The 24,504-nt window shown below is 52.4% G+C and overlaps 6 protein-coding genes across 6 annotated transcripts; 4 read left to right on the plus strand and 2 right to left on the minus strand.

Annotated features, from left to right (window-relative positions):
- Positions 1-1,577: 1,577 nt before the first annotated feature.
- Positions 1,578-2,469, minus strand: CONPUDRAFT_140198 (uncharacterized protein). The gene is made up of 3 exons (XM_007776524.1): positions 2,328-2,469; positions 1,908-2,266; positions 1,578-1,843 (listed from the first exon to the last, which is right to left on the minus strand). The coding sequence occupies exons 1-3, from the start codon at positions 2,449-2,451 to the stop codon at positions 1,772-1,774; spliced, it is 555 nt and encodes a 184-aa protein (XP_007774714.1). The 5' UTR covers positions 2,452-2,469; the 3' UTR covers positions 1,578-1,771.
- Positions 2,470-3,067: 598 nt separating this feature from the next.
- Positions 3,068-5,464, plus strand: CONPUDRAFT_169676 (microtubule binding protein). Its single transcript, XM_007776525.1, has 8 exons — positions 3,068-3,148; positions 3,366-3,462; positions 3,516-4,281; positions 4,356-4,365; positions 4,433-4,628; positions 4,708-4,891; positions 4,959-5,080; positions 5,132-5,464. Exons 1-8 carry the CDS (start codon positions 3,117-3,119, stop codon positions 5,276-5,278), a joined length of 1,554 nt encoding a protein of 517 aa, XP_007774715.1. The 5' UTR covers positions 3,068-3,116; the 3' UTR covers positions 5,279-5,464.
- A 144-nt stretch (positions 5,465-5,608) lies between these two features.
- On the plus strand, positions 5,609-7,793 carry CONPUDRAFT_169677 (MFS general substrate transporter). Its single transcript, XM_007776526.1, has 14 exons — positions 5,609-5,752; positions 5,808-5,834; positions 5,887-5,915; positions 5,980-6,028; positions 6,089-6,166; positions 6,224-6,308; positions 6,362-6,720; positions 6,791-6,887; positions 6,945-7,137; positions 7,195-7,252; positions 7,301-7,332; positions 7,388-7,405; positions 7,492-7,559; positions 7,640-7,793. Exons 1-14 carry the CDS (start codon positions 5,616-5,618, stop codon positions 7,730-7,732), a joined length of 1,323 nt encoding a protein of 440 aa, XP_007774716.1. The 5' UTR covers positions 5,609-5,615; the 3' UTR covers positions 7,733-7,793.
- Positions 7,794-8,407: 614 nt separating this feature from the next.
- Positions 8,408-10,661, minus strand: Cplcc3 (laccase). Its single transcript, XM_007776527.1, has 8 exons — positions 10,380-10,661; positions 10,278-10,329; positions 10,158-10,226; positions 9,873-10,107; positions 9,038-9,822; positions 8,810-8,985; positions 8,687-8,751; positions 8,408-8,633 (listed from the first exon to the last, which is right to left on the minus strand). Exons 1-8 carry the CDS (start codon positions 10,565-10,567, stop codon positions 8,545-8,547), a joined length of 1,659 nt encoding a protein of 552 aa, XP_007774717.1. The 5' UTR covers positions 10,568-10,661; the 3' UTR covers positions 8,408-8,544.
- Positions 10,662-14,613: 3,952 nt separating this feature from the next.
- CONPUDRAFT_169679 (uncharacterized protein) lies at positions 14,614-18,411 on the plus strand (the record flags this gene model as incomplete). Its single annotated transcript, XM_007776528.1, has 16 exons — positions 14,614-14,713; positions 14,775-14,799; positions 14,852-15,088; positions 15,181-15,422; positions 15,476-15,548; positions 15,601-15,626; positions 15,673-15,751; positions 15,802-15,858; positions 15,917-15,965; positions 16,023-16,100; positions 16,166-16,586; positions 16,650-16,957; positions 17,034-17,273; positions 17,360-17,530; positions 17,630-17,795; positions 17,879-18,411. The coding sequence occupies 16 exons, from the start codon at positions 14,614-14,616 to the stop codon at positions 18,253-18,255; spliced, it is 2,649 nt and encodes an 882-aa protein (XP_007774718.1). The 3' UTR covers positions 18,256-18,411.
- A 1,886-nt stretch (positions 18,412-20,297) lies between these two features.
- Cplcc4 (laccase) lies at positions 20,298-22,438 on the plus strand (the record flags this gene model as incomplete). Its single annotated transcript, XM_007776529.1, has 8 exons — positions 20,298-20,473; positions 20,524-20,575; positions 20,631-20,699; positions 20,756-20,990; positions 21,042-21,850; positions 21,911-22,083; positions 22,144-22,208; positions 22,266-22,438. 8 exons carry the CDS (start codon positions 20,298-20,300, stop codon positions 22,436-22,438), a joined length of 1,752 nt encoding a protein of 583 aa, XP_007774719.1.
- Positions 22,439-24,504: the final 2,066 nt, after the last annotated feature.

A 24,504-nucleotide genomic window follows, 5' to 3' on the forward strand; every position in this document is an offset into this window, starting at 1 on the left:
GGGATATGCTTCTGTCAATTATCCCCCTGTTTGCTGTGCGCTGTGGCCCTGCCGAGCGGCGCTAACGAGAGGTACGGTATGTGAGCATATCTGCACGGACAGTGCCTCCGCGTTTGGCGTACAGACAGAATGTCTGGACCGGGCCGATTCGGACCAGGGGAGAGCTGACTGTGTTATGAGGCAAAGTGTTTGAGGCCATAATCGATGCGTTGCACACGTACACTGGTGGTGGCGCATGACTAGTCCACGGAGACGTTAAGCTGACCAAAGGTGGTGTTTCAGTGACGGACTCAAGACAGGATAGGGAGCAAAGAGAAAGAGATGTAAGCTTCTTCATATGGAGTGACGGCCGCCACAGGAGTTTGCGAACCGTAGGATGCAAAAGGCACGAGCATACAAGGGGCCTGGAGACGGGTAGATTGCCAGAGAGATGGAGACAGCGACAATAAAATGAACGGCCTCGAAGTACCGACGATTCGGTGGTAGTCGTCGCCCGGAGTACTAGCGTCCGCGTCCATGCGTTCCTGTTTCGTTGTGCCCTCCGAGTCCGTATCCTTTGCGGACCGGCGCTTCTCATTCTTTAAGCGCAGCCACAAGTGTCCTCGCCACCGCACTAAGGGGCCGGTGCAGGGCATGTTGCTTCGGTCATGGTCGGCATGGTGAAGCAGGAACAGTACAGAGCCACGACTAAGGGCATAGGTCCGCGTCATTTGGGTACTAGTAGCCTAGCGTGCCGGTAGGAGAGTTTAATGCAAATCCGGGGAGCTTACACCAGCGCGTCTGGACCCGAGCGTACAGGCTGTGAAGCGGTGAAGTGGCGATAATGCACTAGCTATAGCATCGTCGGTATGGTCCCGATGTATGCTGTATAAAGACAAGAAAAGACGAAAGATAAGTAGCACAGGTCGAAACGACGACGAGTGCGCGAGAAAGACCACGTCCAAAAGCTGCCGGCCCTCAACCGGCTTGTTTAAGGTTAGGCGTGCACAGCCACGCCCGGGCACCTAAATCTCATAGCAGCACCTGCAAGTCTGCGACATTATAGCGCTCGTCTCAACGGATGCACACGAGCGGCCCCGATATAATCTTCCGAGAAAGAGGGCCGTGCGCGGAGTCGTCTGGGTGTTCGGTAGCGCCTTGACGGAGTGTAATATACTCGGGCACGCGACGCCCACCTTTCTTTTTCTTTCATCTACTTATTTACTTGCTCGTTCCACCTGGTGAAGGGTGCAGGAGGGTACGTTGGTGGGGTAAGGGACGAGTGGGATTGCCGGTCACGGACGCTTTCTGCTTTACACCTGCTTTACTCTGCCGCGTTGCTCACACCCCAGTTACTGGGTGGCGAGAACCTGCTAGCTTGACCAAGCGAAGGACCTCACGTGCTAACACCGGCCACGGGGACGCTGAAAACGCCCTTTGGAAGGGGAGGGCCGCCGGTGTTTGCTCCGTCGGTGGTTCTGAGGCGGGATCGCATAGGGGGCGGCGTATATAGACCTAGCGTAGTTAGCACTTACGTAGTATTGTTCGCCATGCGGCATATACTCAGGTGTGCCCTCGGCGTGGAATATGTTTCACGAAGTTACGATGGGTATATGCATAATTATACAAGATCGCTAGCAGTATGGATACAGTGGTCAATGAACAAGCAGCACAAGTCGTAAGTAATTAAGGTCCTGGCTGATCGTGCTTTACTGAGAATGATCGAACATCGCCCATCAAGCGCAGGTCATAATTAGTGTAAGTGAGTTCATGATGGGATGAACAGAGCGGATTATGCATGGAAGCCCCCGACAAAGTTTCCGCGCGAGTCGTTCCTCGTATGTGCGGGAGGAGGGCCAGCAGGCTGACGAGAGGCATGAAGTGAGTAAAGCGCACGATTATGGGCAGAGAAACAACGGCAAACGCACCGGCTGATACTGAGGCTGCGCACCACTAAACCCCTGCTGCTGCGTATACCCCTGAGTTGCACTGTCGCCGCCCATGGGCTTCCCATCCTTGTTGTACGGCGGGGGCGGCGGCCCCGACGGCGGAGGGTACGCAGTCTGGGCGCCAGGACCACCTGGACCTTGCCATGGCTGCTGCTGGGGCGCTTGCATGCCGTTGCTAGGAGTATACGGCGGAGGGCTCTGCCAGAACGGGAGGACGCTCGACTGGTTGGCATTGCTGGTGGGCCAGACGACGGGCTTGACGCCCGCGTTCATGAGGCGGCGGCGACGGCGAGCCATGAGGGAGCAGGAGAGAATGAAGAAGAGGAGGGCGATGATAGCTGTGGAACGGAAGGTGAGATTTGAGCGGTGTTGGGGGAGAAATGGAGTGGATTGGCTTACCTATGGCTAGTCCGACCCACCGACCATAGTTGTTATTATTGTAGCCATTGTAGTACTGAGCATTGGTTTTCGAGAAGAGCAGGGCTAGGGTTGTGAAGAGGAGAGGGCGGGTGTAGGTGGACATTCTGGATGTTGGAAACAGAGGGAGGTGAGGAGGAGGCTCGAGAATGGACATGAGCTTTACATAGCCTAATATTGAAACTGCGCAGTCGACGTTCTCGCTATGGTGCAGAGTTGGTGCGGTGACGTCGACAGGGGTAAACCCTAGGTGGCAGTGTAAAGAATTCTATTCGGCAATGTCACCGATGCGGCGTCGGCCATCGGAATCAGTGCCAGTGGGCCGTCGGGATTCAACGTTCAACCGTCCTCGTTATACCATTCATTCTCTTCCCCACGACGGACTGAGGGTTGTATAAGTTCATATCTTGTAAGCTGCTTGAGTTGTACGGACATACATGCAACTAATAGTTGCACTTTATCAAATCACAATACTTCTACGGAGATTTAGCTCGGTCTTTACCCCTGCTAGTGGTAAGCGGAGGCTGTCCGAGGAAGTTCGAACAAGAACGCGGCCGTATAAGCGGCATGCAGTTGAGGCTGTAGGGATGCCAAAGCAATTATCAAGCGACGCACAGCAAGCTATGTCAAGGACTAAGATAGGGGCTTTTAAGCACGTGATGAGGACGAGTACGCGACGGCAACGATCGAATTCGGAGGTTGCCATCGACGTGGAACGAGCCTTGCCCTTGACCTGACCCATCCCAGGAGGACAACCAGTGCAGCTCTACCATGTCTCGCTTTGTCAGAGCTTCCAAGTACAGGTCCGTCCCTTCCTGCCTCTCTGATAGCCACTAAGGCTGATCAAGGTCATGTCTACTTTCTAATCTATCCTCGTGATCGTGTCTTTTGGCCGATCGCTGGGGGATCGCACTCGTCGCGACGTCTGCATTCGACGGTGCGCTCTTGCTTTGGCTCGTCTGGATCATCATCGGGAATGTGAATGTGGCCGGGCTGACATAATGGACCCGGCGGGGACAGACACGTTTACGGCCAGCAGGGCAAGAAGGAGTATGGCTACGAGAACGTCAAGGTCTCCAGCTCAGCCTGGGACACCAATCTCATCTCTGCTTCTGGCGTAAGCTTATCTCGCCCCTACCAGTCAGCCCCCATACTCACCCGCGTGTACAGCGCTATCTCGCTCTGAACTGGAACGCATCCGGTGGTGGCGCCTTCGCTATTCTCCCCCTCCCCACGCCCTTTGCCCCGCTGCCCACCGGCTTCCCCTCCAAGCTTCCCGACGTCATCCCCCTCGCCCGCTCCCACACCGCCACGGTCCTCGACACCGACTTCTCCCCTCACGACGATGCCCTCCTCGCCTCAGGTGCCGAAGACGGCAAAACCTTCATCTGGAAAGTCGACGCCTCCACCTTCCAGGGCTGGTCCGAAGACGACTTCGTCCCGCGCGACTTTGACCCCGTCGCCCGCCTCGACGTGTCCCCACGCAAAGTAGGCCACGTGCTCTGGCACCCGACGGCGAGCAACGTCCTCGCGACCGCAAGCGGCGACCACACCGTCAAGCTCTGGGACCTCGCCAACAGCGAGAAACCACGGGTCGTGCTGGGCCCGCATCAGGACGCGATACAGTGCGTCGCGTTCGATCCGACGGGCACGATGCTCGCGACGACGTCGCGTGACCGCAAGCTCCGGATATTCGACCCGCGTGCGGGGCCCGACCCTGTGCGCATCGCGGACTCGCACGGGGGCGTTAAGGGCGCACGGGTGACGTGGATGGGCGATACGGGGCGGATCGCGACGACGGGATTCAGCAAGATGAGCGATCGCCAGGTCGGGATTTGGGATACGGCGGGGTTGACGAATCAGAAGATGGTCACGATTGATCAGAGCGCGGGTGTGCTTATGCCGTCGTGGTGCGACAACGGGATTCTGTTCCTTGGTTAGTTTCTCTGTTTATTTCTGACTCGCTTGCTTATATCCTCTGGAATCGGTGATGGTGGTGGGCATATGCAGCTGGCAAAGGGTGCGTTATCTAACTTTCGCTTTCGCGCTTACCAGGCGCTCACCTGGCGCTTGTCGTACCACAACAGAGACGGAAACGTGCGCTATTACGAATACGACTCGGACTCGCTGCATGCGCTCGCCGAGTACAAGTCCTCGGAACCGCAACGTGGCATGTGCTTCCTCCCGCGGCGCGCGCTCGACGTCGGCCAGTGCGAGATCACACGCGCGTACAAGGTGTACGGCGGCACTATCGAGCCCATCGCGTTCATTGTCCCGCGCAAGGTGCGTTTTGTATCACCCCACCTCTATGAATCCTTACGTGGATTGAAATTAATTGCGAACTTCGTTCGGGCATGTGTAGGACGACTCGTTCCAGGCGGACATCTTCCCCCCAGCGCCCTCGGGTGAGCCCGCGATCGACGCGCCTGCCTTTTTCGCGGGCAAGCCTGTCGAGCTGCAGCTCGTGTCGCTCGACAATGGCGCCGTTGTGGGATCGCAGAGCGCCACCGCTCCTCCCTCTAGTGCGCTCACGCCCACTACTCCTGGTACGCCCCATTTCCCTACATTGCACTGGATGCTGGCGGTTGTGCTGACAACAAGATGGCTGTGTAGCCCCGTCCACCCCGGCACCCGTGACACCCGCTAGGGCGGCGAGCATCCCCACCCCGGCAGCCTCGTCGCCTGTCGCGAGCACGCCCCCGAGCGCGACTGCGCCTCCTGCTGCGAGCGACGATGTACGTTTTTATCCCATTACTTGCATTGTTGACTGACATAGGCGTTCATAGGGCGAAGTTGCATCTGTCCGCGAAGAGAACGCGCGCTTGAACAGCGAGCTGCGCGAGGCGCGTGCGATGATCCGCAACTTGGAGCTGCAGGTCGAAAGTATGAAGGCGAATGCGAAGAGGGCTGCCGAGGCGCTGTTGAACGCTTGAGCGGTGGTTCCTGGTTTGCGGGGAGTAGAGCGTGAGGAGATGGATACCAAAATGCGGTGGTGTTGTTGTTTTTGTTTCTTGCTTCTGTCTTTTGTTTTGAAAACAGATTTCTTGATTGTGGAGATAGACAGTGTATTTGTTATTACATCTTTCGAGTTGAACATACGCTGTTATGGTGCTGGCCCCTATCTTGAGGTCGGGCTCGGCGCATTCGGCCCGTGACGTTGACCACGTGGGGTTGATGTCAGAGTTTTGCCATTGGCGTTGCTCTTATCAAACAAGTTTTGTCGGTGATCTGACAGTATGGACATCCTCTTGCTCTATCTCATAAGCTCAAATGAGCACGCTCGGGAAGGCCATGGAGCAAATGTCTACGCCGCGTACGAACGAATTGGAGAAGCACAGACAGGACTTGGAGGATGCGGCTGAGTTTCCGGAGGGAGGCTGGGCAGCTTGGTGCACTGTGCTTGGGGCGTAAGTTCAGTTGTTCAGAGTGTCCCTGATTTCGAACTGAGAGGGATGTGTATAGGTTTCTGATTCAAGTTTGCAGCTATGGGTGGGCCGTAGCAGTGTGCGCGTTGAAGATACGTTGTCTCACGTTTGTCTAGGTATACCACGTCTTTTGGAGTGTATCAAGGTGAGCAAGCTGTTTTAGCCTCTCGATTAGGCGGAGGGGTGACATTGATGGCGTGAAACCTTAGATTATTACACGGAAGCCTACATCACGAACCAGTCTACTTCTGCAATATCGTGAGCAGCTCGAGAGCGCACTCTCCTATCGTCATGGCCTGATCACCTGTCTGGAGATAGTTGGATAGGAAGCGTAAACGCGTTTCTGTACGAAATCGGGGGTCTGGCGTCTGGACGCTTGTATGACCGTGGATATTTGTGAGCACTTCATCCATGGTAGATTGCGCTCGCACGCGAAATTGACGTTCGTCGAAGCTACCCCGTGGTCTGGGGAGGGTGCCTGTTGCAGGCTTTCTCTCTCTTCATGCTGTCGCTTGCGAAGCCGAATCAGTACTACCAGGTGCGCGTATTCCAACTCCTAACTTGCCAGAAGGTGACCACAGGTATATGCAGGTCTTCTTAGCCCAGGGCGTAGCATCGGGCCTGTCTGCCGGAATGCTATACGTGCCCACCATGGCCGTCGTAGCGCAGTACTTCTGTAAGCGACGTGCGCTCATCATGACCATTGTCTCCTCGGGTGTAGCAGTCGGCTCTGTGATACACCCCATTATGCTGAACAACACGTTGAGCGGAGACCGCTCCCTGGGCTTTGCCAACAGTGTTCGAGCGAGTGCGGGGCTCGTCAGTGGTCTGATGCTGATCGCATGCTGCCTCATGCGTACTCGCCAGAAGCCGCCCGAAACGAGCGTCGACTATCGCAAAGTCGCCAAGGGCTGCGCTACGGACGTCGCGTTTGTGTTTGGGACGCTCAGGTGAGACTCTGGCTCCGCCGAACACCGATCAATCTGTGGCAAGCTCTTGACTGACAGTTTTGGATAACAGCTTAACCATCTTCGATATCGCGTACTACTATCCCCTATTCTATATCCAACTCGACGCCGTCTCGCATGACCTCGACTCGACGTTTTCGTTCTACTCTGTTCGTCGACTCCTCTGTCAAGAAGTTGATCTGATTGCGAAGCTAACATCATGCTAGCTCGTGATCCTGAATGCCGCTAGCTTTGTTGGTCAGATCGTAGCAGGACTCCTTGCTGACACATTTGGCGTTCCGAACGTACTGGTTCTGGCTACGTTCGGGGGCACCATCCTGATATTCGGAATGATAGCGATCTCTACCATCCCTGGGTTTGTAGTGTTTGCGATAATCTATGGCGTGTTCTCTGGAATGTGTACGTCGCCTTCTGAAAGTGCCCGTTTCTGCCTGTTTACTGAAGAAGTTACCGTAGTTCTCGCCATGTGGTCACCAACAATGGAGGTACTGACTCCGAACAATGAAGAGCTAGGGTGCGCCGCGTCCAAATGCTGCTCTAACCAACCCTGACATCGCATTAGGGCACGGATGGGCATCCTGTGTGCATTCATGGGTGCGTGTTTCTTGTCTTGCATCCGAAACATATGTTCTCAGCTCGATTCACATAGCAATCGGCGGCCTTATTGGTAAGTAAAAAACACCGTAAAAATCCTTCTTCCTCTGTCCTCCTCGCTCGACGGCGTTCTCATCGGCATGATCAAACCTTCTACAGGATCTCCGATATCAGGTGCGCTCCTTGGCAACTCGTACAAGTGGTGGAAGCCCGCGCTATTCAACGGGGTGCGTACACCGTCGCCGTTCACTGTTCGGTCACACATCTGGCCGTAATTATGTCCCCTGGCGCTCATGTGCCTGCGCAGATTGTCGGCGCGCTCGGTTGTTTCTTGGCTGTTGGTATGCGCCTTACCATCGACAAGCAGCGCTTCCGTGGTATCAGCATCACTGACCCCTGAGCTGCACATCGACACGTATGGGTGGGGGAGCATATGGTTCCTGCATCGCATTCGGAGGCGCCCATTTCATGTATGGGATAGACGCGTTTGGGAGATGGAACGAGGCACACGAGTATACTACACATGCGGTGCCGCAGTCCCGCTGCAGCGCTCAGTTGTTTCATGTGGAGCTTTAGAGACGTGCTTGGTCTGCGCCACTATCTTGTGCGTAGACTGGATGCACCTTGTGCATCCGAGTGTCCCACAAACGCGCTGCTGTAGACGCGCGCTGCTGCTGCGATGTCGTAGAGCTGAATTTGGCTCATGAAACGCTAAATATAACATTGGTTTGGTGCTGCCGCTTGGCCGTCAACTAGACAAAAAAACTGAATGGAGCACCTCCACAGCTTCGAGGGGGTGGCTGAATTCGAATCAAGGAGACGGCACTGTCCATGATGGACGGCTAAGACTTATTCACCGGTTAGAGCGCTCGAGACGCTGCTGACCTCGCTACTTAGGTGCGGCTAACACTTTTTGGCCGAGTGGGTGTATTAGGTGACACTCGTAGGCTCCGAGGTTATCGGGAGGATCAAAAGTGAGTGTCCAAGTTGTCAAACCAGTAGATTAAGTCATAAATAATACATGTGCGAGGGAGCGGTGGTATGGGTCGATAAATGCGGGTTATAGATTAGGGAGGGAAAAGGGGCTACAGTAAATGCAGAGGGTTGCAGAAGCAATGAGTGTGGAATAGTTATGTGGACAAGTGATTGAGTCACGGTGTACCAGATTATGGTTTTTGTAAGTGAGTAAGATATTGGAGACAGCTGTGCGGTTTACATGATTCTGAGAGATCGCTTGTCGTGCAAGCCAGGGTTAGCCGAGTTGAAGGTATTGTAGGCGGGACAGAGTTCGTCATAAGCCTCTGCAAAAGGCACGTTAGTATCAGTCAGGGACGGCGAGGAGACAAACACGAACCCGGCACGCTCTCGCGGTGAGCAGCTGTGGCAGATGGGTTTTCGGCCATCACAACGGCGAATCCGCTGCACAAGGGAATCGATGAGAAACATTCAATGAAAGGCGCAGCTATCTTTCACGTACTGGTTCAGATGCCAGTCGATGTGGCAGTGGAAGAACCAAGGACCACTGTTATCTGTCACGAAGCGAATGGTCACGTTGTCACCGGGGCTGTTTCCGATTGATACGGTGTCCCGTCGCGGTGGGTTCACGAAATTGGGCGTGCTATTGCCTGGTGAGCGTATCACGTCGAAGTTATGCTGTATGAAGCCGCTAAGTAACCAATAATGTCTGTGGATGGAGGAGACTTACCCCATGAAGATGCATAGGATGAGGGGACCCCAAGGCTGCGCCGTTGTATGGTATGCTCAGCTCTATCACCTTGTTCCGCGGAAGTTCGTACACGGAGCCTTTCGGCATCAACTCCGATGGATGTATCGCGCCGTTGAGGATCTGGAGCAGGACAGGGACACCAGGGTTATTGAAAGTGACGTTGTTCATTGTGTACAGGTTGTTCGCCATTCCGAGGTCAAAGTTGATGTTCACATCTGCCTTGCCGATCTCAGGAACACCGGGAGCGCCGGGGTTGATCAGTGGATGGATGTCGCTGTTGAGTAAGGGAGTACTAGGCACAACGGTGGAGTTTGTCGGCTCCGCATCTGGTGCGCCCTTGTAGCGCAAGATCGCCGAGTTTTGCCCACCCTCGAACGTCTGATTGGGCATGTTCGACGGCACACGGATCCAGTAGTTATCGACAGGTTGATCGGCTTTCACTATTACGGAGTACCGCTGCGCGGCGAAGACCATGATCGAGTCAACCTCAACGGGCTCTATCAGGATTCCGTCGGTCTCGATGACAGTCATCTTGTGTCCCGCGATGGTGAAATTATAGAAAGGGTTGCACTGCATGCCGAGGATGCGGAAGCGATACGACTTGCCCTGCTCGACTTCAATGACGGAGAGGTTGACAGCTGGACCGCCAGGGTAGCGTCCCCTTCCGTTGATGAGCGTCGAATTGGGGTAGACAGGACCATAGATGTTGTTGAGAATTGGGGCTGGGATGTGATACCAGTCTGCAAGGGTGATTACCGTGGTTTCTAAATGCGCCTGTGAGTCACCAATATTCTGAGATAGCCGGTTTACTTACCATCGTCGACGTCGTACATGTCAGCGTAGGGATCCTCGGGGTCGTATATGACGATCGGCCCTCTCAGACCATCGCAGTACTGCACAGCGTAGTGTGAATGATACCAGTACGTTCCCGCCTGCCCCTGGGCGTTGAAGTTATGCGTGAATGAATCATCAGGGACGATTGGGCATTGAGTAACGAAGGAAGTGCCGTCTGCCCATTGAGATCCATGCTGGAAGATTCCGTGCCAGTGCTGAAAGAGAACGTTAGTCGTGATCGGGATCCGAAGCCTGCTTTACTTACTACACTAGTGACTTCGGCCATGGTCGGGTTGGTAAGGTTGTTTATTACGTTGATGCTAAAGTTGTCGCCCTGTACACAAATAAGATACGCAATGAATACTCCACATGAACTTGACCTCACCTTTTGTGCCTGGATCAATGGCCCTGGAGTGCCTCCATTTACGACAGTAGCCCTGAAATGCTCGGTCAGAAAGTGCTTGAGGAGCATACACGCGAGACGTACAAACGGGTAAAGCCGTCGGGGGACACCACCGCGTCTGATATTGTGAGGTTGGCGACAGGTCCCACTGGCGTAGGAGACCTGATACCAATGGTACCATTTGCATGCGAGCGAGCGACGTGATTAAGACGCGATATAGACACAGCAAGACAAGTTGGAAGGAGAGCAAGGCCGTACGCGAGCCAGAGCATCTTGAAGAGTGGAAGTAGGTGAAAGGATTATAGAGTAGATTATTAGTGGGAGCCTTAAGTACGTTTGCACGGCTAGCGCGCAATAGAGTACACCGATTAGATGAAGTGTGCGTTAGAGATGGCGGCTGGCACCCGATAGACGATGAGGTTCAACTGAGTCTCAGGTCCCGTCGCTTCTGCTTCATATATACGGTTCCTGAGGATCCATAGGCAGAGCTATGGCATTTCGGTTGTCTCGGTCAAACGACTACGAAAGCTCCGCCTGCAGGCCCAGGAGTCAGGGGGAGCAAGTAGTCGGCGCCACTAGTGTCCATTGGATGCTGTCCTAGAAAGTCATGCTATAATCGATAGCAGAGAAGGTACAGCACGTACGCATATAGCATTTACAAGGCCTATAGGAGCCGAGGAATGCAGGATCTAACTCGGCGATGGTAGCATCTAGTCTGGTTTGGCGCTCACTGCACATATGGTTCACCGGGGGCAGCGCTAATCATCTCGAGCAATTATGGCCAAGTAACCGATAGAAGTCAAGTGGAGGTCAGAGTTCGGTATCTGTATGGTTAACTGGTTCATACATCGTTTGCGACTCGCATCCGAGCTGCACTCGCCGTGGTGGAACCCAGCAACTAGCTAACCCACAATAGGTAAGCGCCATGCCGAGGACTGGGTGCAGTGCAGAGGTGTACGGTTCGGCAGACCTGGAATCCGAATGGTTGCAGAGGTTTCGTATGCAGTATGTCAGGAGCTATAGCATATGCGGTGCCCGTGGCAGCCGGTAGCGGTGATGGATGAAAGCGTTTAAGGTCTCCGACAATCCCGCTGTCCGCGCCCGCAACGCAACCACCAGGTTCAAACTCAGTGCTGACTGAGTTTGATTCTTTCCCTAATTTATATATTTAACCCCTGTCTTGACGGCGCTAGACTTTTTTTGTGCGTCAATGTCAGGACCAGTGCGTTGCAGCAGCGTAGCTGTGCTTTTCGAGACAACAGAAGCACAGTACGTTACATCGGAGCGGTCCCGGTGCTACTCGTCTCGGATGCCCTCACTCAAGTGCTCAAGGATTGCACATGTTTGAGGCTAAGGGTCGGCGGCCTGCGATAGCGAACGGCGGCCAACAGTAGTACGCGCAGATCATGTGCGCATGTCTTGGGTACCACCGAAATTTTGGATTAAAGCAAACTAGGTAACTCATTATAGTCCGTTTATACCGCGAGGCATACGAAACAACTGACCAAGGTAACAGGGACGTGTTCTACGTTTGAACGTGGAAGCGTTCCTGGTATTCGGACTGCAGTCCCTGTTTGGCGATATAGCTAATGACGTTAGCGTCAACGTCTCTTAAGCTTGGGGGAGTAACCTGGCTACCCTGGCGCCAATCTCATTAATGTGTGTGGGTGATTCGGAACACAGCACTGCGGGGTAATATACCCGCAAACGATGAACGATACTTTTTCATTGGAGTTGCTCAGGCTGTTCTTCATAAGTAGGGGATATAGTGACCGGAGCTTGAAGGATGCACTGACACAATGGGAACTTAGTGACAGCAGGAATGCAAGCTCGGCACGACCAAGCGGTAATCAAATTGCCCGAGCTATGGCTTGGCTGTGACTAGGGTACGAGAAAATGTTCTGGTGCTAGAGTCGGTACTGGAGTTACGAATGCAAGTTGACAACACTTCGGGCATCGAATCAAGGAACCCAAGCTTTCAAGATTCTATTTACTTGCATAAATCGGGGCAATCAAGTACGCAGAGAATATGAGGCGTGTTTGGCGGAGCAACGGGCCGACGTGGGTGCATTTCGCCGAAACGCTGCCGCGTATGCTCGCTAGTGGCGTCGTTGGCCCCTTTTGCGACGAGTTTTCGTCCTCACTTACATTCTTTTGGTCTTTGTTATTAAGGTGGATTCTTCATCGATACTGAAGAATCGTCCGTTGGCGCTGCTAGACAACAGCTTTAGTGCTTCAACGTCTCGCGTCAAATTGCAAAATAGGATGGTCAGATGGTACGCGGCCATAACTGGCACTCGTTCAACTTGCTTTCCTTCATTATAGCCTCGGCCGTTGCTGAACTCTCGTGAATCTATAGCTTTCAACATCAGACTGATGCTCGTGAGTGAAAGAATACTTGCTATTCCCGGTTTTGATTTAACCGCTAGATTGCCGAAGGAGGCTGTGAGATAGGGAGATGGTGGCGTGCGTTCTTACGCTACTTTCCCACCAACACGATCCTAGGAAATGCCTTCGGGATGTGAGTTACTACACTGGGTGAGTGTTAGGTATGGTATATCATAGTTGCATTTAGGGAGGTGCACGGCAACCGATTTCGAGATCCAATCATCGTCCAAGCGCAAACAACCCATAAGGGTATTGGATTTTGATATCAGTACTTGTATGTACGAACCTCGCTCGCATTGTTATGGTCATACGTTACTGTAGGTTTCACTCGTTCTCATCTCCATTACTTTAGCTCAAGCAGTCATATGTAATTAAGATGTGTCATAGCTTGTCGAATCTTCACCCAATCAAAAAAAAATCCATTTATTGTCCTCTGAGGGTCCGCCCTATGTGAGACATGATAGCTGTCCGGTTTGTGTCCAGTAGTAGTTATCGTAAGTACTAGCGTTTTGTGGAGTGATGACAGTGGCTCGGTTGAGCATTCACCCGATTGTCCTTCGGGCTTCCCCTCGCCCGGGACAAACGTGTTTGTGTTGTCGCGAGCTCGGAGACGTCATCACACTCCGCATTCTGGTTTGATTGTGAAGTAGTATATCCAAGGTCTAACAGAACAAAGTCAGGCAAACTTCGATCGACTTACACTTCCCCACCAGCATATTTCATTTACTAGTGCTTTGAGTTTTCGTTATTAACTTCGTAAAGGTGTCAAATTTGACAACTTCTTTGCCGAGTCATTGCTTATAAAATCAGGCAAAGGCGGGGCTGATAGAAGTACTGTACCACGAAGATTACTTGCTTAGTGAGGACCCGTGATGCGTTTCAGGTTGAGGTATTTATATATATATATATTTTACTCAGAACATGAGATACTATCGTCCTATAGCTAGCACGACCTTGTTGTATATTAGTGCTATGTAGTTCTGTGCAGAAATTGAATACATGTTACCGAGGCCCCCTATCACAGTAAATGCTCTGCCAAAGGACTTTTACAGATGAATGAGCATGAGAAGTAGAAATCCACGCCCATCAATGTTCGTCATTCAAAATTCAGCCTGAGACGTAGGTAAGAGGTTGTTTCGCGGGATATGAGGCACGTATTTTGGAGAAAGTTAAATACGCTCAAAAGTTCTTCTCGTTTTTTCCTTCCAATATTTCACTTGAAACCGAGCCAAGTGTGGTGTAAATATTTCCCCTAGGTTGAAGAGGGTGGTTGAGAATTGGCACAATTTGAGAACCCAGCAGTGTAAAGGACACTAAGTATATCTTTTAGCACGCTGACCTCGGCCTCACTCATTGAATCCATGATGCGGCATTGTTAACAGGAGATATACCGGATCCACATGCTCTTCATTGTGGGTTAAGTATCTCATGGCCTGTTAAGTGAACGACTCGAGAAGAGGGCGTTAGGAAGTTTCAACATATATTGCTGGGTTTATGTGCATCATAGATGATCTGATCAAAACCCAGTGGCGTATCGTCTTGTGACATAATGAGCGTCAAGGTATACCGGGGATTGCACCCTGGTTGTAGTTGCGGAGTTTGTTATGGGTGAATATGTTCAACCAGTGGGCTTCCAACTTGGTAAAGATCTCGTCGCGGTTGAGTACTCATAAAGAAGCTCCTGCAGAGTTTGGCGAGGATAAGCCTTGCAGAAGCGGAAGAGAATATGGAATGAGCCGGATGGAGGCCTCGAGTGAGTTAAACACCGATGCTCACACGGGCCTGGCCTCGGAAATGCGCGGACGGTGTTCGGCGGCGTTTACGTGCTGCGGGGTGTGTCATTGACGCGTTTTGGCGCTGACTGAACTTGGCCGACACTCCGAGTTCGTCGCCCGTCCTCCACCACGAAAACTTCTCCCTCTTCACCACGATGAGCTCGACTCGCCCCAGATGGGGTCCGCTCACCTCCTTCCTCTTCTTGTCTCCCTTGTTCATTGCTCTTCCATGGTTTGCCCACAAGCATCAATACAGTCAGTACAACCGAATGCAATGCCAAGAAAAACTCCGCCTTCTGACGTCTTTCTCCCACAGCTCTCCCCGTGCCCAACTCTGACCTGTGAGCACCTCTTCTCCGCACTCGAGTCCAGAGGGAACTGACGGTCTGACAGGTATCACCCGACGACAAACCTGCCCCTCATTTCAGAGTCTGCCATCCTCGGCTATGCAAAGTATCTCTCCGAGGACGTCGGCTATCGCACACCTGGCACGCGTGAACACGCGCTCGCCGACGCGTGGATGGTTGACAAGGCGAATGAACTCAAGGCCGAATGTGATAAGCTCGTAAAGGACCAGGGACGCAAGCTAGAGTGCGAGGTTTGGCGGCAGGAGGGAAGCGGTAGTCATAGGTGCGTGCCAAAGACTTTCTGCTCTTCCCTTCGTTGCTTACATTGTGTCTGTGCGCGACTTTGCGTGTCTGCGTGATACGACCGCCATGTAGGTTTGACATGATGAACAAGCGCCTTTACAAGCGCTACGTGGACCTGTCTAATATCGTCATCCGCGTTTCCGATGGAACCGAAGCAGGCAAAGCCGACGCCGTCCTCGTCAATTCCCATTTAGATAGTACCCTCCCCAGCCCTGGCGCTGCGGATGACGCCCTCGCGGTCGGCGTGATGATTGAATGTATGCGCGTCCTGATCAATACCCCGGACTGGTCACCCAAGCACGCTGTCGTTTTCCGTAAGCAACTCTTTGTTTTGGCGCGTTTTCGAAGGAATTGACGCGTCTTCAAGTGTTTAACAATGCAGAGGAAAGTTTGCAGGATGGTTCACACCTGTTCTCGACGCAGCATCCTATTGCTAGCACGTGAGTCCCCATAGTTATCCACCGACAACGTGTTTAACACCCCTTCCCCCAGCGTTCGTGCCGTCGTTAACTTAGAGGGTATGTGGCAATTTATATGATTTGGACTATAGCTGACTCGACTTAGCTGCTGGTACTACTGGACGGGAACTTTTGTTCCAAGCCACGTCCGGCCAGATGATTGAAGCATACTCCAAGGTACCAAGGTGCGAAAATCTTCTGCTATGAGTTCCCGCTCTGGGCTTATTGTACCTAGGCCGTACGGAACAATTTTCGCGAACGAGATATTCAGCTCTGGCATCATTCTCTCGGAGTATGTTCTATCAACTAGCATCTTCGTATGTGCGCGTTCTTACGAGTGCATTGGACAGTACGGACTTCCGTCAGTTTGAGCAGTATCTCAATGTCACTGGCCTTGATGTGAGTACACTCCAGCGTGCAAGAATGATGTGGCCGTTTCTGAGGCCATTTCTGTAGATGGCAGTCGTCGGTAACAGCTACTTGTACCATATGCGCAAGGACCTTGTCGAGAATATCGAACCAGGTGTCGCCCAGGTCAATTCTTCTCCTTCATCTCGCCTTTCGCGTAAGCTGATTGTGGCCGCTCACTCCGCAAACAGCACATGGCAGAAAACACGCTCGCCCTTCTGGACCACCTCTCCTCCGCGTCGTCGCCCCTGCCAACGCTCACAGACGGATACACGAAGCCCACGACCGTTTTCTTCTCGCATCTTGGCTTCTTCTTTGTGTACTCATTTGCCACTGCCCGTGCCTTATACACCGCCCTCTTTGTATCCTCGGTCGTGCTCGTGCGGATCGTCGCGACGGACTACGCGCCCGCACTCAGGCGAAGTACGGGCTCAAGCATCTGGCACGACCAGATGAAAGGTGTCGCAGCATGCGTGGCGGGTGCCGTGGGCGCCATTGTGGGCGCGAATGTTGTTGCACTGCTTATGAGCGATCTTGTGCTCGGTAGGCCACTCAGCTGGTTTACGAGCGAGAGAGCACCAGTACTGCTGTATGCGCCTGCTGCCCTTACTGGTACGTCTTATTTCCTGTTCTCTGAAATTAGGTCGCGAATATGTGCTGAATGGTGATTACTAGGCGCGCTGATCTCCCAGCTTCCCTTCGGCCCGATTCACGAGAAGACGCTTTTCACCTCCCAGCTGCTCCTCACGTCCTTCCTCGCCGCTGCGGTACAGCTGGCAGGCGTCGGGTCTAGCGCGATGTTCTTCCTTTCCTCTCTATCCGTCTTCGCTAGCCTGATCGTTAACGCGGTGGTGGTCAACGCGAACAGGAAGGGAGCGAAAGAGGGCGAGGTATCGCTTATCGCGTACGCAGTCGCACAGAGCGTGCCATTGCTGACAGGCACGCAGCTCGTCACTGCAACGCTGGACGTGTTTGTGCCGCTGGTACGTACCAATCTCTCACTATCATTACGTCTTCATCCTGGTCTCAACCCGCCGATTTGTTCCTTGTCGATTCTAGACTGGCCGCATCGGTTCTGATGCTCCCGCGGAGCACATCATAGCGACGCTCGTTTCCTCTATGACCGCATATACCTTTTCGTTGGCGCTCGCATTTGTGCATCGCTTCGGTCCCCGTGTTCTGCGCCGCGGGATTGTTTTCGCGCTCCTCGTAAGCGGCGTGTCGATCGCATACTTTGCACAGCGTCCCGTGTTCGACGAGATGCACCAGAAACGGCTGTTTGTGATTCACAACGAATCGGTATGTACCTTACCCCTTTGTGTTTGACAATGTCATGGGTCAGTACTGATTGTGGTGCTGGTCACGGGCGGCTGGAACGTGATTAGCTCGATAGCAAGGAACAACACTTGCACATCGCCGCTGCGGATGGTGCGCCCGGGTTCGATAGACTCGTAAAGGACATTGCGGACAAGTTCGGTGCGGACGATGTTCCGCCTCGCGCGGTGATTATGGATGATTGGAATACGGATTGGGATACGCTGTATCCTTTCTCTGCTGTGCGTACAGCTTCATTCCCTTTCTCTTTATCCGCGTTTCTCTCCTTCCTCGTCCGCACATCGGCAAGAAGGCTGACATGAGAATCCGCGGTGCCGTAGTTCCTATCGCCATACAAGATCGACTTGCCGCTCGATCCGGCGTACGAGGCCCCGTGGCCGCCTGCAGAGCGGTTTGCGGTTACAGCGGTGGACAATGTTGTTGATGAAGTGCAAGGCACGCGGAAGATGACGCTCAAGATCGAGCACCCGGGGATTATCTGGACCGGTACGTTATCTCCCCATTCTCTTCTGCTGCGTTTTCGCCGATGGCCGACTTAATGTGCCTCTCTTTCCCCCTGAACTACGTAGTGATCACGTTTGATGCCCAAGTCGTTGCATGGGAGCTGGACGACCATCCCCCTACCGAATTTGCGCGGCATCACATTAAGGAGGCCTCCTTCTACGGCCGTGACACTTGGACGCTAAACCTTACCATCAAGCTCCCTAATGATTCTTCCACTTCCACCGCCACCGCCACCACAGGTGCCACCACCGACATAGGAGGACTAAAGGTCGACTTCATCGGGATCCAGGAGCGCCGGATGTGGCCCGGCAAGAAGGCTGATTCGGACGGGAGTCAGGCTATGAAACTGTTCAAGGCGTTCGATGAGTGGCTTGAGGAGCACGAGGGCGGCACGGTGGACGCGATGATTCTTGGGTGTCTCAGCGGGTCTGCTATTGTTTGAGTCCGTAAGCAGTCAACTGAACAACTAAACACGCGAATTTGAGAAGAAATTTTAGAAGCTACACGGCAGACGTCTAGACGATACAGGTAGTCGCTCGCATGGCTAGGTACATACTCCACAAAGGGCTTAATCACCGCATTGTATAAAGAACGTGACTGGGTAGTACGTTCCAAGACTTGGCCACTATGAAACTCCGTTTTCAATATGGGGTATCTCTGCATCTAGCGCTGATATCTTTTGGTTCTGACAAATCAATTGATGAGCGCTCCGTCGGCAGACTGGGGCCTTTTGCGACGTGCGGCAGCCACTGGCCGAAGCCATACTTCATACGGCTTCTAATCAAAACACCAGCCATGATATGATACCTTGTCCGAATCGGCCTGTCAAGTTTCCCGATCATCTGGTTTCTATGCAGCCTCTATCGCGCGGCAGTCTAGAAAGGGCTGGTTTTAGAGATTTTGGACAGTGGAATGGGTATGGCCGTGCAAGTGCGGTTGCTCGGGATCCCTCGTTATCTATCACATTTACGAGAAGAGGACCATCGTTTCCACCGACGGAAGGAACGCTGCACATAGGTAGCTATCTTTATGCTTTTTACTCTGTAACACGGGACCGAAAAGCCGCTTGCGAACGTCCGAACGGCGCTGGACGATACGAGGGTGACGGAACACGGCGATCGTGTCGTGCTATTTGAGTAATGCAAAGATGATGCAAACTTCAGCCACAGCTCAAAATTGCTTCAGTTCTGCCCCTTGTGCCTGGTTTGTTGTGCGGATTTTGAGTCTACACTGTACAAGGAAAGACAAGGAAGCGAGTAAAGGCATTCATGGTAAAGGCACCTCGCAGTGTTGTGTCAAGTCTAGCCACTGACGAGATCGCCGAAAAAAAAACATGCAAACGGTTATCTGACCATAAAATGCCAAGTATAACCTTCCCTTTTTCCCGTTCAATTCAACAGCCAATAATAAAATCGCGGCGCTGCATTTTATGAATATGGAGCCTCCAACATTTGCGAGTCACGCACATTTGCCTCAAAAGACCGCACGTAGCCAGGCAGCATTTTAATTTGTTCTGACAGAGGACATTCGATGACCTAAGACATCAAGTTCTCTTTTGTAGATTTACCGATCAGCCGCAAGACAGATACAGCAAAAGGCACAGATCCAGGGCGGGACGTAGACGACACCGTTGGATGAATAGGGGTTAAGCAAGCCGAAAAGGGTAGATTTCAAAGTCAGATCTCGGAGTCTAAACAAACTAAGCGACACTCGCTGCCGTCGCCATCGGTGGAGACGACGCGACTTGGACATTGACCGTGATTCGGAACGGCCAGTTTCATTTATCCCTGACACTCATTGCCACGAACAGCTCAAACCGTATCTCCTGGAACACCCCACATCAGACCTGACCGATGTTCGCAATATCTATCCTGGGGTTGCTCTTTGCCAGGACCTGCGGTCCTGTCAACTGTGAGCGTAGCGCTCTCTCAGATTGACAACTTTGTTGCAGTATACCAATGCGGTGAGAGAAGTTATAGCTTAGCTCTGGAATATACTAATAGTAATATAGCTCCTATCTATTTATTCGCTAACGCATCAAATCGATGTCTCGACATGGTTTTATGCTGCTGGATATGGGACCTGACAAGGAGCACCAAATCCATCGCGTTTAACATTTGTGCTATTTACAATGTAGGTGTCGTAATCGTAACACCTGCAACGGCTGATAATTTGATATCCGCGAAACAGCTTTTACTGTGCGTTAGTGGCGCAGGGCATAGGTTGTCTCTGCATTCTTCATTCCGGGAAATGGTAGGATGTCTCCCGAATCAGTCGGCGCGGTGTAGCGCTCGGTCTTGGCCATATATGAAGGGTAAAGCAGACCAGTTGAGACGCACCCCAATCCCTCTCGTACCAACGGGCGCGTATCGAGTAGAAAACACCTCGTTGTCGCCGTCCGCTACACCCTGCTCGTGCTGTCATACCGAAGCAACACTGCCTCAAGCTGTTTTCAGCTTTCATCTCCTCTCATTAACCTCCAGAATGCTCTTGCTCTTGCTCTTGCTTGCGCTCGCTCCGGCTTGTCTTGCCGTTTCTGTGTCGCGTGTTGAATCGGGTGATTATGGCCCCGTTACCGCCTACGCTCCCCCTCCGGTTGGGCCTTCTGCCAACCTGATTGTCAATGACGTTATAGTTGCACCCGACGGTTTCGTTCGTCCGTAAGTCTGCATCAAGCTATCTTGATTCATGGTCATGACATATCATTCAGGGCTACGGTGGTCAATGGTGGCACGCCAGGACCACTCATCAAAATCAACAAGGTGAGATTTAGCTTCGTTATGGAGTCCAACGGCGTCGTGCCTTACCGCAATCCAGAATGACCCGATCAAGATCAATGTGATCAACAACCTCACGAATCCTAACCTAGCAGAAGTCACCAGCGTCGTAAGTGCAGCGTACACCGTTCTTAATTTCACGTAATAAACCCTGTACTGTACTAGCACTGGCACGGTATCTTCGAGCACGGTCGTCAGTGGGCCGATGGCGTGGCCTTTGTGACACAATGCCCGATCATTCCGAACGACGCTTTCACCTACAAGCTCAACGCCACAGGTCAGACTGGCACGTACTGGTACCACTCTCATTATTCGGTCCAGTACTGTGATGGGCTGCGAGGCCCGCTTGTCATCTACGACCCCGAAGATCCATACGCCGATATGTATGACGTGGATGACGGTACGCTTCTTGGACGTGACACCTTGGACCAAAGCTCATGATCATGGTTAGAAAGCACAGTTATTACTATCGCTGACTGGTACCACCAACCTGCAAATCTTCTCAATGCGACATTTGGAGCCGTCTTGCCAGATGCGACGCTCATCAATGGCAAAGGTCGCTACTGGAACAGTACGTCGGACGTAGACCTCGGAGTCATCGAGGTTGAACAGGGAAAGTCGTACCGCTTCCGTATCGTCGGCATGCAATGCAACCTTTACTTCAACTTCACCATCGCTGGGCACAAGATGACCGTCATTGAGACTGACGGTATCGAAATCGATCCCGTCGAGGTAGACTCCATCTCTGTGTTCGCAGCGCAGAGATACTCTGTCGTCGTCACTGCTAACCAACCCATCGACAATTACTGGATTCGCCTCACCTCCGAAAACACGACGTCTACCTTTATCAATGGAATGAACTCCGCCATCTTCCGTTACAAAGGTGCACCCGACGCGGACCCTACTAACTCGACTGTTACTTCCACTACGCCGCTAATCGATAGTAACATCCACCCGCTCATCAACCCCGGCGCACCTGGGGTACACGAAATCGGCCAAGCAGACGTGAACATTAACCTCGACCTCGGATTCAACCTCACCAACACTGTTAACCCTTACTTCTTCATCAACAACGTCACGTTCTTTAATCCAGATGTGCCGGTCCTCCTTCAGATCCTTAACGGCGCTGTACACCCATCCCAGCTTCTGCCCAAAGGTTCCGTGTACGAGCTACTACGCAACAAGGTGATCGAGCTTAGTCTTCCCGTGTCAAGCACCGCAAACGCGGCGGGAGCTCCTCATCCTTTCCACCTTCACGGCGTACGTTTAAATCACACGCGCACCATAGGCTCCGTGACACTGACGCCATATTCACCGCAGCACGTATTTGATGTTATACGCGCACCCGGAAACAGTACACCAAACTTCGTGAACCCTCCTCGGAGGGATGTGATATCGACTGGCACCCTGGGCGATAACGTGACGATTCGCTTTGTCACCGATAACAGCGGACCTTGGTTCCTCCACTGTCACATTGACTGGCATTTGTCCCAGTACGCCATCAAACCCGTTCGTTGTCCTTCAGGCATTTCTGACCAGCTTCTCATATTTAGCGGGTTTGCCGTTGTAATGGCGGAGAACCCTCCCGCGACAGCTGCTCACCGGAATGACATACCCAGTACGCCATCTAGATGTTCTTTAGCTGTCGCCTTTCTAACTCACGCGTAATTTCTAGCCTCCTGGAACGAACTCTGCCCAGACTACAACGCCTTCATTGCCGCAGATCCCGATAACGGCAGGTTGTTGTCGCACGAGTTCGGCATGCTACCATCCACCGAAGAACAGGTTATCCTTTCTTTGCCGGAGTCCCACATGCGGTTTGGACACCACGGTCTGGATCCGTTCTAGCCTCCCGCCTACACGATGAAATACCCTGACTGACGCGCCCATTTTACGATTTCTTGGCTTTCACGAGTTATTCGGACATGTACTTGATTCCTTGACTTGATTGTTACGACTGGTATTTACAGCTATCTCCCCTCACATTATGTGTAATCTTGACTACTCCTCTTGCGCTAGTTAAATGAATTGTAGAGTTGAGGAAGCCGACTCGCATCTTGGACGAATATTGAGACAGGGGGATGTGCTCCCGAGTTCCAGTCTTTAGTCCCTCCGTATAGCAATTGAGCAGGCACGTCACAATGGCCTTGCACTCTCGGATGTTTTGCTTAGCTAGGCCATATTGATAGCGAATCCACCCTGGCAGTAAGTCGGGAGCGGAGTCGCGTTCTGAGCGATAGATAACGATCCTAAGTGCGTAAATACAGGGATAAATGCTCGCCCGTCAGCATCAAGGAAGCTGGGGATGCCACTACATTACAGTCACGTACGAATGGCATACTCAGATGTAGCCATTCGATATATTTTCTGAATGAACTGCAGCTGTCTATCTCATTCAAGCGTGGACGACCCTATTATATTCCTTACCCCTTCTACCTATCGGGTCGGTGTGCCATGAGGCTTCATTGATCAATGCCTGTGTAATATCATGGAATCAGTATGTTCATGACGAATAAACTGCCGATCTCTCCGATTCGAGTGCGCAGAAATAGAAACAATCACACAACAGGATAGTTATAGCATGTCCCGATAAGCTGCTGGGCGATAGAATATAACATCACCCATGAGTGGCATTATGGTCTAATGTGGCCTTGTTCACCATCCGGAGCCTCTAACAACAGACGGAATCAAGGGGAATGGTTGACCCATCATTGGTTCAACTCTGGTACGTGCTTACCGGTTAGCACTCAAGCAATGACCTAGCATTCTCTGACACAGCTGTGCAGCAGGTTCGTCTAGTCGCTATCAAGGCATAGTAGGCAAAGCAAAGAATTATGGGAATGGGAAGCCGATCGGAACGAATACGTTGAGAAATAGGACATACATTCATGGCGACATGAACGCCATCCGCTGATCATTGCGTTGGGTTGGCTATATACCTTCCCATCTGGGACGCTTACACCTGAGGGGCGTGTAGCGAGTGAAGCAGGTCACCCTAGAAATATATGAAGTGGATCTTAATAGGTAGCAGTGATGCATTGATGCCCTGCAGCTTCTATACATGCTGAATTCGTGGTTCCGTTTGAAGCCCACCCACTGGCGGAAATACGACTGATAACCATACCGTTTCGTAGACCATTTCGGCTTCCGGCGGTAATTATTCCACAACCGCCGAAGTACCCCAAAGAAACCACGTTTTCAGGATGCTCGAGCACTTGAGGCCTTGGCTTACCATATTCCCAGAGTCGGTCGATTACTTCCATAATAATTGGCAGACGGTGATAGGGATCTGTGAAGTAACCAGGGTCAAAGGGTGGAACAATGAGATCGGCCGCGGGACCGACAGTCCGTATGGTAGAAGTGACGTCGCTTTCCCAACCGCGAGGCAGACCAGGTACGGGGCAGGACGCGTCTACACGCGAAGTGATAATTAACTGAGCAATACAAAATCAAGGGTGATGGAAATTTACATAAACACACATAGTCAAACATGCCACCTGTCAAGCCTAGAACAGAAATAAGAGGAACTGATGCATGCCGCCGGACAACATCCCTCTCCTCTCCCTCCAGCACCCGTACCCATGATGCTACCTTGGACGTGGTGATATCAATCGTGGTGCTCCCGAGTGTGGCGAGGAAAGCGACATGAATCGGAGATAACTGGCGCGAAGCGTTGATGGCTATGGAAAACGACGGCGAGATTGCTCATCGAATGAGGATTCGGGAGCTTTGAAAAGCCCTTTCTAGACAGATAGTGATGGAAGCGAGAAGAAATGGTGCTCGGTCCGAGTGTCTAAGTGACAAATGAAATATGACTCAGTTTCGAACCACGGTTCTGATTACGTCGAGATGGTCAATGGAGAGTGTAGACGGGGAATGCTGTTGGTGATGTTACCGGCAAGTTACCGGATAAT

The sequence above is a fragment of the Coniophora puteana genome, assembly GCF_000271625.1.
Source record: "Coniophora puteana RWD-64-598 SS2 unplaced genomic scaffold CONPUscaffold_17, whole genome shotgun sequence".
NCBI classification, from domain to species: domain Eukaryota; kingdom Fungi; phylum Basidiomycota; class Agaricomycetes; order Boletales; family Coniophoraceae; genus Coniophora; species Coniophora puteana.

Excerpts from the sequence above, each read along its gene's own strand:
- CONPUDRAFT_140198 (XM_007776524.1), bottom strand. The coding sequence starts at position 2,451 with ATGTCCACCTACACCCGCCCTCTCCTCTTCACAACCCTAGCCCTGCTC. Across the intron at positions 2,267-2,327 it reads GTGGGTCGGACTAGCCATAG|CTATCATCGCCCTCCTCTTC; the intron begins GTAAGCCAATCC and ends TCCGTTCCACAG. Across the intron at positions 1,844-1,907 it reads CGCAGCCTCAGTATCAGCCG|CCTGCTGGCCCTCCTCCCGC; the intron begins GTGCGTTTGCCG and ends GCCTCTCGTCAG.
- CONPUDRAFT_169677 (XM_007776526.1), top strand. The coding sequence starts at position 5,616 with ATGAGCACGCTCGGGAAGGCCATGGAGCAAATGTCTACGCCGCGTACG. Across the intron at positions 5,916-5,979 it reads GTCTTTTGGAGTGTATCAAG|ATTATTACACGGAAGCCTAC; the intron begins GTGAGCAAGCTG and ends GTGAAACCTTAG. Across the intron at positions 6,888-6,944 it reads CGACGTTTTCGTTCTACTCT|CTCGTGATCCTGAATGCCGC; the intron begins GTTCGTCGACTC and ends ACATCATGCTAG.
- Cplcc3 (XM_007776527.1), bottom strand. The coding sequence starts at position 10,567 with ATGCTCTGGCTCGCGTACGGCCTTGCTCTCCTTCCAACTTGTCTTGCT. Across the intron at positions 8,986-9,037 it reads ATCCTATGCATCTTCATGGG|CATAACTTCGACGTGATACG; the intron begins GTAAGTCTCCTC and ends GGCTTCATACAG. Across the intron at positions 8,752-8,809 it reads ATCGACTGGCATCTGAACCA|CGGATTCGCCGTTGTGATGG; the intron begins GTACGTGAAAGA and ends TCCCTTGTGCAG.
- CONPUDRAFT_169676 (XM_007776525.1), top strand. The coding sequence starts at position 3,117 with ATGTCTCGCTTTGTCAGAGCTTCCAAGTACAG. Across the intron at positions 4,892-4,958 it reads GCTCACGCCCACTACTCCTG|CCCCGTCCACCCCGGCACCC; the intron begins GTACGCCCCATT and ends ATGGCTGTGTAG. Across the intron at positions 5,081-5,131 it reads CTCCTGCTGCGAGCGACGAT|GGCGAAGTTGCATCTGTCCG; the intron begins GTACGTTTTTAT and ends AGGCGTTCATAG.